This window comes from Elephas maximus, chromosome 1 (genome assembly GCF_024166365.1).
Source record: "Elephas maximus indicus isolate mEleMax1 chromosome 1, mEleMax1 primary haplotype, whole genome shotgun sequence".
NCBI lineage: Eukaryota > Metazoa > Chordata > Mammalia > Proboscidea > Elephantidae > Elephas > Elephas maximus.
This window is the reverse complement of record NC_064819.1, coordinates 161,139,524-161,158,147: the sequence shown is the minus strand read 5'-3', so window position 1 is coordinate 161,158,147 and position 18,624 is coordinate 161,139,524. Positions and strand designations below refer to the sequence as shown.

The 18,624-nt window shown below is 38.2% G+C and overlaps 1 protein-coding gene across 3 annotated transcripts in view; it reads right to left on the bottom strand.

Moving 5' to 3' along the window:
* Nucleotides 1-194: 194 nt before the first annotated feature.
* Nucleotides 195-18,624, bottom strand: part of FHL5 (four and a half LIM domains 5) — a 43,129-nt gene continuing 24,699 nt past the window's right edge. For 2 of the 3 annotated variants that reach the window (XM_049897553.1, XM_049897561.1), the window contains 5 exons: nt 17,458-17,628; nt 16,455-16,629; nt 15,312-15,481; nt 8,903-9,089; nt 6,498-6,976 (listed from right to left, as the gene is read on the bottom strand). In XM_049897553.1, the coding sequence (XP_049753510.1) occupies nt 6,783-6,976; nt 8,903-9,089; nt 15,312-15,481; nt 16,455-16,629; nt 17,458-17,616 (885 nt within the window). In that variant the 5' untranslated portion in view covers nt 17,617-17,628 and the 3' untranslated portion in view covers nt 6,498-6,782. Of the gene's footprint in view, nt 3,651-6,497; nt 6,977-8,902; nt 9,090-15,311; nt 15,482-16,454; nt 16,630-17,457; nt 17,629-18,624 lie in introns of those variants that run through there. The other variant, XM_049897571.1, reaches the window with a different exon arrangement.

Below are 18,624 nucleotides of genomic sequence, written 5' to 3'. Positions count from 1 at the left end.
TTTTCACAATGCTTGGCCAATCTCTTAATCCAATGTGTAATGGAACATTTCTTTTCTCAAAGTTTTACCAACTTAAAAGTTTTGAACCCAGGACCGAATCACTATCTCACTTCACTTAACTGATGGAGATAAGTTGCCAAGATATAAGGTTTTAATAATTTTGTTAAGTGAAAACAAATTTTTTTTTGCTTTTTTGTTTCCCATCTTTAATCAACAACATGAAATATTTTGATTGATTTGTACACTCACCTATATCAACAAATCTAGCTCTTGGCCTGTATTACCTTTTGCTTTTTCTCTCTTTCCTCATCTGCAGCCACTAACCAAACTTACCACTTTAGCACGAGCCCCGATCTTTGAACTCTTGCCCTCTTCCCTTCCATTCCATAGAATCATTGTGTAATTTTCCTCAAACACTTAAACACAAAGGGCTTAATCCTTTTTCTCCTCTATTTTAAAAAAACAGTTGGTAACTTTCAATTGCCTACGATAAATAGGGTCGCTATGAATCAGAATCAACTCGATGGCCCTTGGTTTAGTTTTTTTGTTTTATCAAAGAAAAATCTTTTATGCTAAGAGTTAATATTTTTCCTTCAACTGACCCTTTGTCTTTTAGCACTCTCATTTCTTCTTGCTCTTTAGCACAGTCTCTCTGATTCTTCCAAGCCATCTGGTTGTTATTAACCCACAGGATTTGCTTCTACTGCTTTCCTGCCTGTGCAGATGTCACTGCTTCAATCAATGGAGGCCATGCTTCCTGAGACAGCCCTTTCCATATTTGGATAGTTCAGTTAGAAAGCTTTTGTCTTACTGAATCGCAATCGACAACAGCATATTCCTAGTTTTATCTGTGTATGTGTCATTCTATACACATTCAAGTAGTTTTGCATGTATGTGATGTGTCTATGATAACACTTCTTTTTTTAACCTCTAGGGAAGGATGGGAAGGATCTCTGCACCTGGCCCTCCCACATTTCCATACCGTGATCTACCCTCCCAATACCCCAGAACCACATTGGGTGAAATCTCACTTTGTGCATGTTGTTGCTGTTGTGTGCCGTTGAGTTGATTCTGACTCATAGTGACCCTATAGGACAGAGTGGAACTGCCCCACAGGGTTTTCTAGGATGTAATCTTAATCTTTAGGGGAACAGATTGCCAGGTCTCTTCTCCCTTGGAGCCCTTGGGTGGGTTCGAACCACCGACCTTTTGGTTAGCAACCAAGTGCTTAACCATTGTGCCACTAGAGCTCAGCACATGTTAAATACATGTTTGATGACTAATCCACCTTCTAAATATGGTACTATTTACATGTGAAAACATATATGCTAAGATACAGGCAACAAAGGATAACAAGATTTCTACCTAAAAAATAATTCTGTGAAATTTAGCTTTAAAGGTTGAATGCAAACCTGATCATGTGCATACTCACTCAGACACACAGCAAAATGTCTCCAACATTACCAATTGGTTAACTAAGAAAATGTCACATGTGGTTTGGCTATCTATAATTGGTTAACTGAGAAAATGTTACAGACTGTGTATCTATCTATCTAGACTTCAGGTGGCTTGCTTTTCTATATATGTAACACACTCTTATTTTCTAGATCTTAGAAAAATTGGCACATTTAGTTCTACATGTGTAATTTCAAATAATTCAGGAAAACATGTTGATAGTTTTGTCGATATTTCACAATATAAGCATGAGAACATATCCAGGCATCGTCAATCCAAAAAAAGACAAATCTGTTTTTCAAGCAGTTTATGTAGCCTCACCTTTTATTATCATCTCTAAATGTTTTAGCATCTCCAAATGTCTTTGCATTTTAAATTATTTCAAAAATTGTGTTTCCACAACAATTTTAATTGAATCTCCTGTGATGTTGTTTTAATTATTAAAATGAGCCACAGTATATAATTAGATTTCCATCAGAGCCTTTAATACTATGCAGTAATCTGAGAGTAGGCATCTACAAAAATATGTCTCTGGGCACCTCCTCCCCCACCTGAGACACTACAACCAAGGATTATGACTATGGAAAGCAGAGGTTACTTTCCATGTGTTCCACATAATGTGGAAAACATTGCTCAGGGAGGGCTAGATATGGTCATCGTTAGCTGGTATCTGGTGGTTTATTCCTATATAAAGATAGACATATAGTAACAGACTTTTCACTAAGGCTGTTACTTCTTTTGGGACCAATAAGCACTGACTCATTTGTAGAAAGTCTGCTAAGGGTTAGGGGTGCACCTCCTGGTCAGGCAGGCAGTTGAAGTTCTGGAGCACTCTTCGCTCAGGAAGAAGAGGTGGGTGGCCCAGGTGTGGAAGAAGGTAGGGAGAGGTTATCTATAGCCCACATTACTCCATTGTGCTGCTTTACAGGTCCTGAATTCACAGCAGTGAATTATTCTTTTTCAGTTCTTATTAGTAGTAGATTTCTTTGAAGCTCACTTTTATGTCTATCCATTAATCATCTATGTAATTTTAGAAGGCAAAATGCATGAGGCTCAGAGCTAATTATGCATTCTATTATGCTTTGAGATATCTGGATGAAAATCATGTTCCAACACTCAATCCCTTCCCTAAAACTCATTTCCACAAGAGATGATTTAATGATCTATTTATTTTAAAGGTTTGCCTTTGGGGACAGTGATTATCCTGGTTAGCTGTACTTGAAAGCACAGACTTTTCACTTCCTGGAAACAGTAAGCATATAGAAAAATCACTGTGGCCTTTGAATATACATTTAATACAAAATGTGCTGAAAGCCAAGCTTTGGCTATCCCTCAGTAGAAATGATCCCTTTTATACCCACGCAGAGTATGAGAACCAAAGCAACGTCAATTCTCAACTTCTATTGTTCAAACATGGGAATCGACTGGCTGTGGAAGCAGTGTGTATGAGGGCAAATTACAGCTTTGTTTTTCAACTCTAAAATCAGGATGTGTGAACAGTAGAAGAATGATAAAGAGGACAGAAGTCTTACATCAATTTTCCCTAATCAGCTTTGTTCTACCACTTATAGCTAATCTATCACGTTATGTACAACTAGCTACCTAGGAGTGCAAACATTAGTCTCATAAATGCCTTTCGATTTGATATCTTAGTTTTTCTTTGTCTGAAGTTTTGGGGAAAAAAATCATTTTTTTCAGAAATAACATCCATGACTCCTAGTTTAGGATGTATACTTGATTCCAATGAAGAGACAGTGTCCTATGTTTCTAACAGCAGAGTGCAGTATTTTACAAGGAGATGTGCTTTTATGATTTAGTATATATTCGTTTCTGTTAGAACTGTGCTTTTTTTTTTTTTTTTTTTAACCCTTTCTAATACAGTTCAATCAGAATGTGTGCAAAAACTCTTCAGGTCTAAACTCTACATTAATATTTTCTAAAACTTAAGTCAAAAAATACTACTTCAACCAAGTTCTGGGTTTAGTGAGAACAAAGGCAATGTGGAGCTCAAGTAGGGACATTGGTCTCCAACTAAATGTCAGTGTCCACTCCAGAGCCACATTTGCGACAGAAGATGTCCTTATTTTGGGTCAGGAAGCCTTCACCCACCAAGGATATGGAGCACCTCCCACAGTTAAAGCAATCACTGTGCCACTGGCGATCTTGAAAGCAGATAAACTTGGCACCTCTGAGACCTAAAAGGAATCAGAGAAAAAGAGTACTGAGTCTGTTGATGAATAAACAGATTGAGCATTCTACCAGGCACTCTTTGGGTGCTGGGGACATAGCAGTGAACAAGACAATTAGAGGCAAGTAAGCAAAACTAATGAACAGACAAACAAAAACTGCCCCCAACTCTCCATTCTGGGATTATCCGCCGAAGGCAAGTTCCTTCCTTGTGACCTAACCACCTGTAAAATTCTGACTCATAGCGACCCTACAGGACAGAGCAGAACTGTCCCATAGGGTTTCCAAGGAGTGACTGGTGAATTCAAACTGCTAACCTTTTGGTTAGCAGCCAATCTCTTAACCACTGAACCACCAGGGCTCCATTGCCGGGGAAATTCTTCATCACCTACAGAAGTAGTTAGAAGCTGGATATAAAAACCACATTGTTTTGGAAATGGAAAGGATTGCCTAAGATATATAAGGAAATATAATGCAGTGCAGTGGAAGAGGGTACCATTTTTGAAATCAGAAATATCTAATTTTCCCTTTCTGTGTGACCCTCAGTTTTCTTAGTTGTGAAAGGAATGTAAAATGAAATAAATGTTCACTTCCAAGCTTGGTATCTGATGCTCTTAATAAAGTCCCATGGTCATGTAGTACCCAAAATAGAACTTCATGTGGGCTATCATGCAGCTATCCTAACATGATGGCCTCATTACCACTCCCAGATACTTCAGCCTAGGGTTGTGACTAAGGTCTGTAAGTCTGATCTACTCTAGCCAGTGAGGAAATGCCACCCAATGATTAGTATTTAAGAAGTTCCTTGTCATCTCTCCCTCCCACTTCAGCCTGGGCTTCACTTGAACCTAGGGTTTCTAAGAAATACAGTAGCATTTGAGTCTTAAGTGAAACTCTGATCCTTTTCTCCTTAATATGACCTTAGGGTACAGTTCGAGGAATTCATTTTGAGGAAGACATTGGGATGCCCAAGGTTTGGGCTTTTATTTATTGACAAAGTTTTCTTCAAGTGATCTTAATACTATGATCTTACTGTAATTTGGTTATCACCCAGACGGTGTTCCTATGCTGGTTCATACTCCATTTGGGATATTGAAGCAAGAAAGGATGAATAAGCATTCTATTTCAGATAAACTCTCCTTTTGTTCCCATCCTAGAAATCTTGATTTCTTTACAGATAATTTCATAGTTCACAGAGAACTTTGCATCAAATTCTTCTACTTTTTAAAAAAAATTGTCTTCATAGTTTATTATCTATTATGCTATCATCATTAGTTTCCAATAAGAGTAACTCAGTAGTGTACCAATTAATTCCCTTGATGTTATTGAAAACGTTAATGGGCTGTCTGCAGGACTAATGCTGTATACATGCATAAATCATCCCTGCTCATAAAACTAATTATTATATATGTCTGGCATTTCACTGCTGATAAGTCTTCCTTGATTTTTTTTTTTTATTATTAAGCTTTGTACAAGTGGCAAACGTAAAAGTAATTCTTGTAGAGTTTTACAGAAAAGTATAGAAGCCCCTGGCACCAGGGATTTAGAAAGGGCTGACCCAATGTGTGAGATGTTTGTGAATTGCTCCAGTTTTGGATATGTTTACTCCCTCACTTCATGAGGGTAATTTGCAGAAAGAAAGTCATCCAGGAGACAAATCTCTGGCACCTGTTTCATCTGGCTCTGTTCACTCCTGACAAATCAGTAGAATAAGGGATAATGCTTGTTGGGGACTTGACTATGTGCCAGGCACTATTCTAAGCACTTTATACATATTGCCTCATTTAACCCTCGCCTCACTCTCATGGGTTAGATATTATCATCAACCGATTTTGCAGATAAAAACTGAGAGACAGAGGTTCAAAAACCAGCCTAAGGTCACCCAGCTGGTGAGTGACAGAGCTGGGAGCAGACCCAGACTATCCTCTTTACTTCAAATTAAATTTGAATTTATCTCTCGTAAAGATTATAACCAGAAACATTAGCACCTCTTTCTGAAGAAGTCACAACATTTGAAGCGCCTTTCCCACCTCAAAGCAGTTGGAGAGGGAAGAAAGCTAAAGTGTGATCCTGCTCAACTCTTCATTTTACAAACAAGAAAAACGAGGATCTTGGAGGTGAATCACATGTCCACGCCACACAATAGTGAGGGGCAAAGGCCTATAGATAAAGCTCAGATAAAGTAGTGTTTTAAAAACATCTTAACGTATGAACTCAACATGGGCTCAAACATACCAACAATTGTGAGGGTGGCAAAGGACCAGCATTGTTTTGTTCTGTTATACATGGGGTCGCCGTGACTCGGAGCTGCCCCAATGGCAATTAACAACAACAACAACATATAGATTGCTTCTTAAGATGACATTGTTTGCATGACTGCCAATCTTTCAGAAGATAAATATATGTGACAGGGTCAGAGCTCCTTATGGTGCATTAGTTCAGGCAGCTCAGTTTTAAAGACGCACTGCTGAAGGGGCATTCTCTCTGTCAGATCAGATCAGGAAACAGTAAAGTGAGTTGAAAGTTTTTGAGGCATTCCAGTCTGGTGTCTCTCAGTCACAAAGCAAAAAGAATATTAAGGAAAAATTTTAGAAGCTCTTTTTATACTGCTTATTCTATATTAAATACATAATACTACATTTGGACTATTTTTGGGGTCAAATCTTTTGTTCCTGATGATCCTTCTGTTTTAGTGCAGGTTAATATGATTTTTCTGCCTGAACCTAAAAAAGCTATACTCAGTGATTGACCTGCACTAATTCACTAGAAAAAATCACTTACACACATGAATCTGTGATGGATCAAATTTGAAACCCAAGTTCAGGGCTCTCAGAGGTTCTTTGCAGAGTAGGATTAGCCCTTTGGGCCTTCAGAGAACTTTGAAACCCCACACTGAGTTGTTTAATTTTCTCATCTCCTCACTGAAGGCCCTTTTTTTCCTGACCCAATTCAAGAAATGCATTGTAGAATAAACTGAATTGGCAGGGCTGTGACTGCCGATTCTACTAATGAGATTTTGGAGCCCAAGTGCTGTTGGATTTCTGGAAGTGCCACTTTGTAATTAAAATCAGTGGAAATGGGGACTTATTCTCTTGGCTGCAAGAGTTTCCAGATGTGTAGAAGGTAGGAGAGTAGAGTGGTTAAGAGCACAGACTCTGGAGCTGGAGACTGCCTGGGACCAGGGAGGTGCAATAATTGAGTGATGGGAGCAAGGCATGAGGAATGGAGAAGGCACGTACCACACAAAGGGGCTGGCTCTCAGCTCCATACCATAGTGACCCTGCAGGGAATGTGGAGACACCACTCACCACGGCAAGCTCTTTATTTTTTTTGGCTGCAGAGATAGATACTGGATTAGCTGTTTCCAAACATGTACAAGCCAAACATAACATATCTGCTGGCCAGATGTAGCCTGTGGGCCACCTAGTCATTCAGAAAAACATGGTGCCCCTGTATGACAACCAGGACCCAACTCTGTTTGCCCAGGTAACTCTCTCCCTCCCTTTGCAAATTACTGAAAGCCTGCCAAGTTTCTTTGGAACTCTTTTCTTTCTTTGGAAGATACATGAAGATTCAGCTTTTATTTTGTGGTATATTTGAAGATGGAAGAGGAGGAGGAAAGGGATAAAATAATCTTTAATTTTATGTTACATAAACTGAACTACAATAGTGAAATACCATCTAAAATACTATGAAAGGAACTAGAAATACAGTCCTGTCCCATTACTAAGTGATTATAAATTGCCTGAAAGAATAGCTGGTGTGTTTCTCAGATGTCATACTAACTTTAGTTTCTTTACCTTAGGATTAGTATTTTAGAAGTGTCTTGGAAGATAATATAATGTGTTTTTTTTTTTAAACCTTGAAAACCTGTTTAACATGGATTGATTTACCCTTTATGTTTTCAACTAATTTCACATGTATTTGGCTTCTCCAGTAGAATGCTATCTTGTTTTCTTTCAGCTATTCATAATTAGAACTCACTGGAAGTGAATAGAAAGAAAAGAGAATAATACGTTTGTTAGAAGCATCTTAAAATGAAGTTTAATTAATTCCTGACCTATGCTACTCTAATTATTACAGCTTCAGACGTTTTATGCAGTACTTGCATTTAATTAAAATCTTTTCTACGTTAAGGCTGCGTGGTCCTTGCTTGGAATTAAGCAGGATTCTGATTTATTAGTACCCTTTCCTCCACCCAAATCCTCAAAGTTCTGGCTCAGATCAGGCCTGCTTGTTAAAGTCTTCTCTGATCCTGTTCCCTGCCTTCCTTGAGCTAGTACTTAGAGTCAGAACCATTAGGTTGAGTGCTTAACTACTCTCTGCAGAGCATGTTGTTGTTAGTTGCTGTCAAGCTGGCTCCAACTCATGGCAACCCCACGTACAACAGAATGTAATGTTGCCCAGTCCTGTGCCATCTTCACGATCATTGATATGCTCAAGTCTGTTGTCGTGGCCACTGTGTATTTTGAGTGCCTTACAACCTAGGGGGCTCATCTTTCAGCACTATACAGACAATATTCTGTCGTGATACGTAGAGTTTCCATTGGCTAAGTTTTGAGAGTAGATTGCCAAATTTTTCTTCTTAGTCTGTCATAGTCTGGAAGCTGTGCTGAAACATGTCTTCTATGGGTAACTCTGCTGGTGTTTGAAATATTGGTGGCATAGCTTCTAGTATATAGCAATATGCAAGCCACCACAGAACGACAAACTGACAGGTGGCAGCTATAGAGTACAGCTACCTGAATTATACTCTGTACTTTCCTTGATGGGCCTGTGTACTATATTTACATATGGGTATCCACGTGTGCTTATCTCAAAAGGAAACAAATGAAAAGTTACCCATTATTTTTCTTGCATTCCCTAAATTAGCTATATGGCATTTTACATAGTCATAACCATCTCATGGCTTTTTGTTGCTATTAGCTGCCATCTAGTCAGCCCCCAAGACATGGTGACCCTGTGTACAACAGAAAGAAACCATTATGATCCATAGGGTTTTCACCAGCTAATTTTCAAAAGTAGATCACCAGGCCTTTCTTCCTAGTGTGCCTTAGTCTGGAAACTCCACTGGAACCTGTTCAGCATCAGAGTAACACACAAGCCTGCACTGACAGAGGGGTGGTAGCTGCACATGAGGTGCGTTGGCTGGGAATCGAACCTGGTTCTCCCACATGAAAGGAAAGAATTCTACCAGTGAACCACCAACATCCCCACCGTCTTATGGTGGGAACATATTAAAGTATAGAAAAAAACTCACCAGTAATGGGTTTACTGCAAGCTGCACACTTTTCGGCATAAAGATGGTCGTAGCAGTCCAAACAGAATGGATAATCATCTCTGGACATAAACTCTTCTTCACAGAGCTCTTTCCTACAGCCACTACAGAGAAAGCACTCTTTATGCCACGGCTGGTCATGAAATGTTATTCCACCTGAAGTTATCGCCTGCCAGAGGATCACAAAAAGGGTGATGACTATGGGAGCCACTGTAATTCAGACCTTATCGTGATTCTCTTCTATGCCTATAAAAGGGGATTTAGGCTACTTGGAAACCCTGGTGGTGTAGTGGTTAAGAAGAGTTTGGCTGCTAACCAAAAGGTCACCAGTTTGAATCCAGCAGGCATTCCTTGGAAACTCTACGGGCAGTTCTATTCTGTCTTATAGGGTCGCTATGACTCAGAATCGACTCAACGGCACCGAGTTTGGTTTTTTTTAATCCCAAGAGGGTGTTCTCTTCCTTTAAAACTTCTGTGATTCTTTTGAATCAATATGAGAAGCAAAGAGGCCAAAGGGATAAAATAGAACTGGTGAGAAATGAAAATTTTTCTCATTTTCCTCCTACGATGGAATAGGAAAGAAGCAAGGCCATATTGGACTTAGGAGAGTGAAAAGGAGTTAAAAAAATATTGACTCCCTTGCCCATCCTTCTCTGACTTTCTTATTGGTCCTCAAAGATCTGCCTTTAAACCTACAATATTTTCTATACTATGTTGTTATTTCCATGTCTGACTTTTAAGGATGCTGGGTGGGGGGTAGGGGGGAGTCTACCTTTGCCTTAAAGCTCTATATCACATACGAGATATTCAGTAGTAGCAACCTTGAATGGAATTTATAAGCACCAGTTTTTGCTAATAATCACTAACCTGTCTTAAGTGTTTTTTTTTTTTTTTTTTCCAATCTTCAGCATTGTGTTAAGGGATGATCTCTTATAACATTCGAATGGCCTCAGATGATAGGGAATATTACTTTTATCCCTTTACAGATGAGCAACTGCTGAGGGTTGGCACTACTCTCATCACACAGCTATCAGAGCTAGCATTCAAACCCCTACAGCTTACTCCACAGCTTGTGTGGGCTTAATCATTAATACCATAGTGAGTCAAGATTACCTTGTACTGATAAAGCAGTCAGATTGTCCTTGTCAGGTGAGGAAATGAACACTGAGGGAAAGCAATTCCAATATGGCATCTAGCACAAATAGGTGCTGTGGGCAACTGCGTGATTTGTTGGCTTTAGCACTCTATGTAGTGGGCACTGGGTAGGCATTGAACCTAAGATATAATGCTGTATGGTTTTCTTAGAGATGCTATTATTTCTTCAAAAAATGATATTTGACAAAGGCCCAGTGTCAGTTAATTGGGGAAAAGATAGTCTTTTTAACAAATGGTGCTGGCATAACTGGATATCCATTTGCAAAAAAATGAAACAGGACCCATACCTCACACCAAGCACAAAAACTAACTCCAAGTGGATCAAAGACCTAAACATAAAGACTAAAACGATAAAGATCATCGAAGAAAAAATAGGGACAGCCTTAGGAGCCCTAATACAAGGCATAAACAGAATACAAAACATTACCAAAAATGACAAAGAGAAACCAGATAACTGGGAGCTCCTAAAAATCAAACACCTATGCTCATCTAAAGACTTCACCAAAAGAGTGAAAAGACCACCTACAGACTGGGAAAGAATTTTCAGCTATGACATCTCCGACCAGTGCCTGATCTCTAAAATCTACATGATTTTGTCAAAATTCAACCACAAAAAGACAAACAACCCAATCAAGAAGTGGGCAAAGGATATGAACACACACTTCACTAAAGAAGATATTCAGGCAGGTAACAGATACATGAGAAAATGCTCTCGATCATTAGCCATTAGAGAAATGCAAATTAAAACTACGATGAGATTCCATCTCACTCCAACAAGGCTGGCATTAATCCAAAAAACACAAAATAATAAATGTTGGAGAGGCTGCGGAGAGATTGGAACTCTTATACACTGCTGGTGGGAATGTAAAATGGTACAACCACTTCGGAAATCTATCTGGCGTTTTCTTAAACAGTTAGAAATAGAACTACCATACAACCCAGAAATCCCGCTCCTCCGAATATACCCTAGAGAAATAAGAGCCTTCACACAAACAGATATATGCACACCCATGTTTATTGCAGCTCTGTTTACAATAGCAAAAAGCTGGAAGCAACCAAGGTGTCCATCAACGCATGAATGGGTAAATAAATTGTGGTATATTCACACAATGGAATACTACGCATCGATAGAGAACAGTGACGAATCTCTGAAACATTTCATAACATGGAGGAACCTGGAAGGTATTATGCTGAGCGAAATTAGTCAGAGGCAAAAGGACAAATATTGTATAAGACCACTATTATAAGATCTTGAGAAATAGTATAAACTGAGAAGAACACATACTTTTGTGGTTAGGAGGGGGGGAGGGAGGGTGGGAGAGGGTTTTTTATTGATTAATTAGTAGATAAGAACTGCTTTAGGTGAAGGGAAGGACAACACTCAATACATGGAAGGTCAGCTCAATTGGACTGGACCAAAAGCAGTTTCCGGGATAAAATGAATGCTTCAAAGGTCAGCGGAGCAAGGGCGGGGATTTGGGGATCATGGTTTAAGGGGACTTCTAAGTCAATTGGCAAAATAATTCTATTATGAAAACATTCTGCATCCCACTTTGAAATGTGGTGTCTGGGGTCTTAAATGCTAATAAGCGGCCATCTAAGATGCATCAATTGGTCTCAACCCACCTGGAGCAAAGGAGAATGAAGAACACCAAGGTCACACGACAACTAAGAGCGCAAGAGACAGAAAGGGCCACATGAACCAGAGACCTACATCATCCTGAGACCAGAAGAACTAGGTGGTGCCCGGCCACAATCGATGACTGCCCTGACAGGGAGCGCAACAGAGAATCCCTGAGGGAGCAGGAGATCAGTGGGATGCAGACCCCGAATTCTCATAAAAAGACCATACTTAATGGTCTGACTGAGACTAGAGGAATCCCGGCGGTCATGGTCCCCAAACCTTCTGTTGGCACAGGACAGGAACCATCCCCGAAGACAACTCATCAGACATGAAAGGGACTGGACAGTGGGTAGGAGAGAGATGCTGATGAAGAGTGAGCTAATTATATCAGGTGGACACTTGAGACTGTGTTGGCATCTCCTGTCTGGAGAGGGGATGGGAGGATAGAGAGAGTTGGAAGCTGGCAAAATTGTCACGAAAGGAGAGACTGGAAGGGCTGACGCATTAGGGGGAGAGCAAGTGGGAGTACGGAGTAAGATGTATATAAACTTATATGTGACAGACTGACTTGATTTGTAAACGTTCAGTTGAAGCTTAATAAAAGTTAATAAAAAAAAATATTTTCCTAACCCAGTTTAATCTGTAGATTATATTTCTTAAAAGGCTAAGGCATCTTTGTTTAGAACTAGGTGGCTACATATCGGAAAACTCTTCTTGTGTAACCATTTTAAAGTTCTATCATTTTTCTAATCTATGGCTATTGAGCCCCTGGAAACAGCTGCGCAGCCTGGAATGTGTTCATCTAAATACGTTCCAGTGCCAGAAGCAATGTGATAGCTATTGATTTCTATGAACTTTTTATTTAAATTAATTAGATGTAGGAATAGGAGAGCTCATCCTAAGCCATTTTATTATTGAGAAGCTCAAAAAGGTCCCTTTTTCTATGATCTGGGTTTTTGGGAAAAAAAAAAAATTCTAAAGGTGTTTTTAATCTTACAACAAGTATCTTAAAAATTAAAGATATTTGATAGAAAAGTTACATTTTCCCCAGATGAAAAGAGTATACTGCTTTGAATATGTAAATGAAAAGCATAATGGTGGATGTGAATAAAGCGATTTCAAATATCCTCTGTTGACTTCAGATGCTTTCTAGCAGTCACAGCAGAACTCAAGATTCCTTTGATTTATTTGGTCAAATGATTAGTAGGCAATGCTTGAAAGATTTGAAACTTGTAAAATGTATTCACAGAAAAATCAAACTTGATATATACTCCAAAGACTGTTTAATTAGGGAGAAGAAATTCTGGAACGTAAAAAACAGCGTATGGGATTATTTTCGCCTTGAAGAGGTAGGCGGGCTAGGATGAAGTCTAACATCTACACTTGATTTTTGCTACTGATTGATCCCAGGATTTAGAACAAGTTTCTTTTCTGGCAAAATGGAGGCAATAATGATTTAGCTTTTTGTTTTAGATGACAGATGAAGAATTGCAGAATATATTTAACTCTGTTTGGACCCTGAGGAGTTTGAATTCAAAGCACTTATAATTTGAGGTCACTTAACTTTTTGGTACAAAAATACATTTTAGTTTGACAAAATAATATCTATGAAAAAAAGTTCTAAGGATGTGGTTGTCAAGTAGTTTTTGCTTATTTTGTCTGATTTTATATTTGGACTTTGGTTGGGGTTTGGAAAAAAAAAGGTTTTTCAACAGCTTGGATCATCTTGCTCAGAAACATCTATATCCAGCTTTCCTTAAAGGACTTGTGAGTTTAATACTAAATAGAAAATAATCTGGTATGTCATGATAAACATTTCATAAACTTTTGATGACTTCAGATCATATCCTATATATAGGCACATACTCCTAGAACCTGGGAAACACCAGTGCTTTGCCCCAGACAACCCTCAGCACTGATGTACTAGAGAGGTTCCTCTCTTGAATCTTTATAGCATCAAAAGAAACTTTATACTGTGTATCTGATAAATGCTTTTAAGATAATTCTTACAAGTTTTACTAATATTTTAGCATAAGTATTTTAAAAATCTAGCCTCAAAATTGCCAACTTTGTTGTCCTTCAAAACAGTGAGGTTAGCCTCCCCAATTTATTTCTAGCATCTCTTCATAAATGTATGTCATCAATCCAAGTAATTCTTTGGAAATTTGTATGTCATACATTCATAGGGTCCTTACTTCTGCTTGTAAAGCCATTTTCTAAGTCACTCACTGTTTCTCAAACGATAAAGGAGGTCTCTGGGTATAAGATAATCATGTCATGTTACTAAAAACTGTAGCTTTCATTATAGGGTAATTTAATAATTATAACTTAAGAAAGTTGATCGATGTCTCCTCAGATGCAGTACTATTTTTTATACATAAAAAAAAAACCCAGTGCCGTCGAGTGGATTCCGACTCATAGCGACCCTATAGGACAGAGTAGAACTGCCCCGTAGAGTTTCCAAGGAGCGCCTGGTGGATTCGAACTGCCGACCCTTTGGTTTATACATATATGTAGAAAATTATATTGCGTATGTGTGTGTGTAGGCACATGCGTGTGTGTTTGTATATGTCTTTGCAGCAAGTGGTGGTAAGATGTCCAGCTGTCTAGATCCAAGTATACAAATGTTCTCAAGAGATATGCCAAAGTAGTCCATAGATCAAAATTGTTTAGAAAGCACTGTACAAATCCAATGTGTTTTTATGATACAGCTTGCTCATCACAATTTATAATGCCATTTTAAATTTATGAGGCCTCACAGAGCAAGGATTTCTTAGAGAACCTCAATATATTTTATGGGGTACAGACAGGCTTCACCAAGGTAATAGAAATGAGTTACTTTTTCACATAAAAGCTTAGAAGATAAAAATGAATTGGATGAAGTTTAGTTCAAAAAATGACTTTTTTCTATTGGAAAATACGTTTTGAATGGTCCGCCTAGTCAAAGCCTATACATGATACCTTGGAACTGCAGGTGAAGGAAACCACTCCTAGCAATTAGTCTAGTTCAAATGAAGTTTTAGATCCACCTGATCTCCCCACTTCTTGCTTTCTGCCTTTATGTCTACTGAATTTCCCTGGTGATCTTGTCACTCAATCTTAAGTCTACTGATACCGCTGTCAGGAAATACAAAAGCCTCAAATCAAGAAGACATTTGCGTTGCTGGAACATAATGTGAGGAGTTAAATATCTTGTTTCAATTGGTTCCCTTAGTCGCTCTGTAAACCAAATTTATGTTTCTCTGAATCAGTTATACTAAGTGGATCAAAAATTATTTTCTTAGAAATATTTATAGTCAAAGAAACTTGTACATTTCCCCAGAATACATGAACTCTTATTCAACAGCAGTGAATAGAGCTGGAATATCATATTCCTAATACCAAATTAGGAATATGAAATTCATGTTCTAGGTGGAATTTTATGACTGATAAAAATAGATGGTCATCCTCACCATGACGGGTAGTGGTTTTAAACACTTGGGGGTTCAAAGCTAACATGAATGTGTGAAGAAAAACATAAAGTGATAGTATCAACCCACTCCAAATATAGTGGTGCAGCCAAAAAGAATGGTCTGGAAGGATCCACATGCTTCATCCTCTTTAGATAATTACCTTCTTACAAAAGTTGCAATAGTGAGCAAATTCCTTCTCAAAACATGGCACACAGTAATTGCCACTTTCTTTGGAAATTAAAGGCTTCATTCCTATTGGTTGTCGGCAATGCTCACACACAAAGCAGGTTTCATGCCAGTAGTTTCCCTTAAATTCCATTTTGCGAGAACCTGTACTCAAAAAATGAGAACCTGTTATTCAAGCCAAGCATAATTTTATTTTCTTTAAGCAAAGATATGTCAAATTACTTTAAAAATATATTTTAAAATTAAGGTGTTGAAGTAATTGTTTTTATGGGAAAATAGTGTTTCGTCAGTTCAAAAAAATGTTCATCTAAAAAAAAAGGGTTAATAGAGTTCATCAGTCATGACGATGGTGAATCACAGTTTCTCTGAGAACTCTTTCAAGTTTATGAAACTATAAACTACAATTTGGAGATATGAAAGTACTTTAAGTGGAGACTCTGGCTGCTTATGGTTTAGATAAATTGTCCCATAATAATCATTCCAGGCATATTCAGAATGCATAAACTGGGGCACAAACTCCTGAGATTTATGTCATGCAATTGTGGTCTAATAGGATATCTTTGAATCCATAATAAGAAAATAAGACAGAATCATGCTCCCATTCTGCTGTCTATTGGGATTAAGAAGAAAATCAAAATATAATTAATGCTTACTTAAAGTGGAACAAATTACAGAGGCCTTTGTCTTCCCTAAGAGAATAACAATGACTGACCCTCAAGCCAGTTGGTGTCAAGCTACAAAACGGTGGTTAGATTGTTAGCCCTATGCCTCTGTAACGAAAGCTTCTTCCTGATGTATTTAGTTATGCCTAGGACAAGTGTTTAATGTAGGGTTAGGATTGTTGGTATAAATTTCATCTTTATTCTATGGTTCAGATTCTGGTTCAAAATGTTTCTGTGAATTAGGTTTCATAGAAATAGAACGCTAATTTACCTATTCAAGATAGAATGAATAATATTTTTTATTTCTAAAATATACTAAATGGGTTCAAGAGGCACCAAAAAAGATGTCTTTCTCAAAACCAGGGTTTTGTTAGCTGCTGTACTCTTCATGTGCTTGGGTTTAATTAAACTCATTGTAGTTTATTCCAGGGACTGGAGATCCCTTGTGATCTTACCGGGCATGATGGTCTTCTTGCAGTGGAAGCACTTGGAGGAGCACTCGTTAGAATAGCACTCTGTGCACAGCAGACGCTCATCCTTGGCAACAAAAGGCTTTTCCACCAAAGAGTGATTGCATTTGGCACACTTGAAGCATCCTCCATGCCAGTGCCGGCCTTTGTAGCAAAGATCCTTCAAGATAGTAAAAAAAAGTAAATTAAATATGTTTGTGACAAAACATGCTGTTTTATAAGACAAAACTGAACACTCTTGGAACTTTGGTGCTAGTAGCTTGTACTGGTGGCTTGAGGGAAAATTGTTATTGATATTGTTACCCATAGAGAGAAGACTCTCTTGGGTAATTAAGAGTGAGAGCCTGGGGGCTTTCTTGCTTGGTCACCAAAAGCAGCTGGAAAAGAAATTCTTTGCTATGTCTTCAAGTTTCTCCTATGTTCCTTCTGTAAACTACAAAGAGATTTCTCATGGAATGATTTTTATTTTTAGGTTCCACTATCCTACGACTCGTTGAGATTTTATTAGACAAACAAAACCCTGACACCACCTAACTACAGCAAAGTCAAAAGAGGTAAAAAGAAAGAAAGAACGAAAAAACATAATAATGAGCATTGTAGGAGGAATGGGCTATGTGTGTGAGTGGAGATAAAATCAGAAAACATGTACTTTGAATCTTGGTGCCTTTAATTATGTATGCATTTATGTATGCTTGTCATTCCAGAAATAACTAAACATTGTAGCTGTGTAATTCTGGGCAAATAACTTCTTCATGCTTTAGCATCCTAAACTACCTCATAAGATCATTGTAAGGATTAAAGCAAGTTGCAGTTCATAGTACTAAGCATAGTGCTGGTACTTGATTGATGGGTAGCTTTTAAGACCTTTATATCTAGTAGCAGAACAATAGAAAGAGTGTTAATAGTCAGTACAAAAAGGAAAGAGGCATTTCAAAGCATTTATCTGCTGCTCATGTGCACTAATTCTGTGAACCGAAGTGAGACCTACCTTAGAATCTGATTCAATAGGTTCTTTGCACTCCTCACAGTAGTTAGAAAAGATACGATCATGACATGAAACACAGTATAGATGGTCATCCTTTAATACATACTTCTTCCCAAGAAGTGATGCTGTGCAATATTGACAACCCAATTGAGCAGCTGTCATTTTGGTTCAATCCTGTGAATAAGAAAATATATACGTAAAATTTGTGTATAAAATAAATTATGAAGCCCCAATACAACATGTCAAGCATTTGAATGAATTTATATTCTCTTTTTTTTTTTTAGAGAGAGAAGCCTCCAATTTAGGAAAATACACATGTAGTCAGGGTGACACCTGGAGTGGTTTAGGGACAGCTGCTCATCCATCTTGGCAGTTCCTGTACTTTTGTTAACAAAATGCATGAAGCAGTCAGATTGTGAAAGCATCTTGTATTCATCATGCACTTACATGGAAATCAGTGAGTATGATATGTGTTGAAATAGGGTAGCTTTTTTTTTTACCTCAAGGATATAAGTATGAACTGTTGATAGGGCTTTCATGAACTGTCATCACTTATTGCCTTACCAGGGTGTTCTAGAGGTGGAGTTCCCTGGAAATAACAACAATCATTTTTACTCTAACTTAAATAGAAATTAATAATCAATTACATTGCCATCTTCTAGTCCATTAATTTACTCCTCACATCTTTATTGGGTGCCTATTTATTTTTTTTTAATGAGACCATGTGGGGCAGTTCTACTTTGTCCTATAGGGGCGCTATGAGTTGGAATTGATTTGACGCCAACGGGTTAATGAAGGTTCTGGAGCCTGGATGGCACAAGTGTTTTGTGATTGGCTGCTAACCTAAAGGTCGGTGGTTTGAACCCACCCAGTGATTCTGTGGAAGAAAGGCCTGGCAACCTGCTACCATAAAGATTCCAAAACCACCAAACCAAACTCTCTGCCATTGAGTTGATTGTGATTCATAGCAACCATAAAGATTACAGCCAAGAAAACACTGGAGCAGTTCTACTGTGTTACACATAGGGTCATCATGAGTCAGAACTGACTCTACAGCAACAAGTTTGGTTTCGTTTTTATTTTACTGATTTTTAAAATTATTTTATTTTCACAGCAAGCTATAAGGTATATATTTTCTTCAGCAACAAGGAGAAATAACATTACACACAT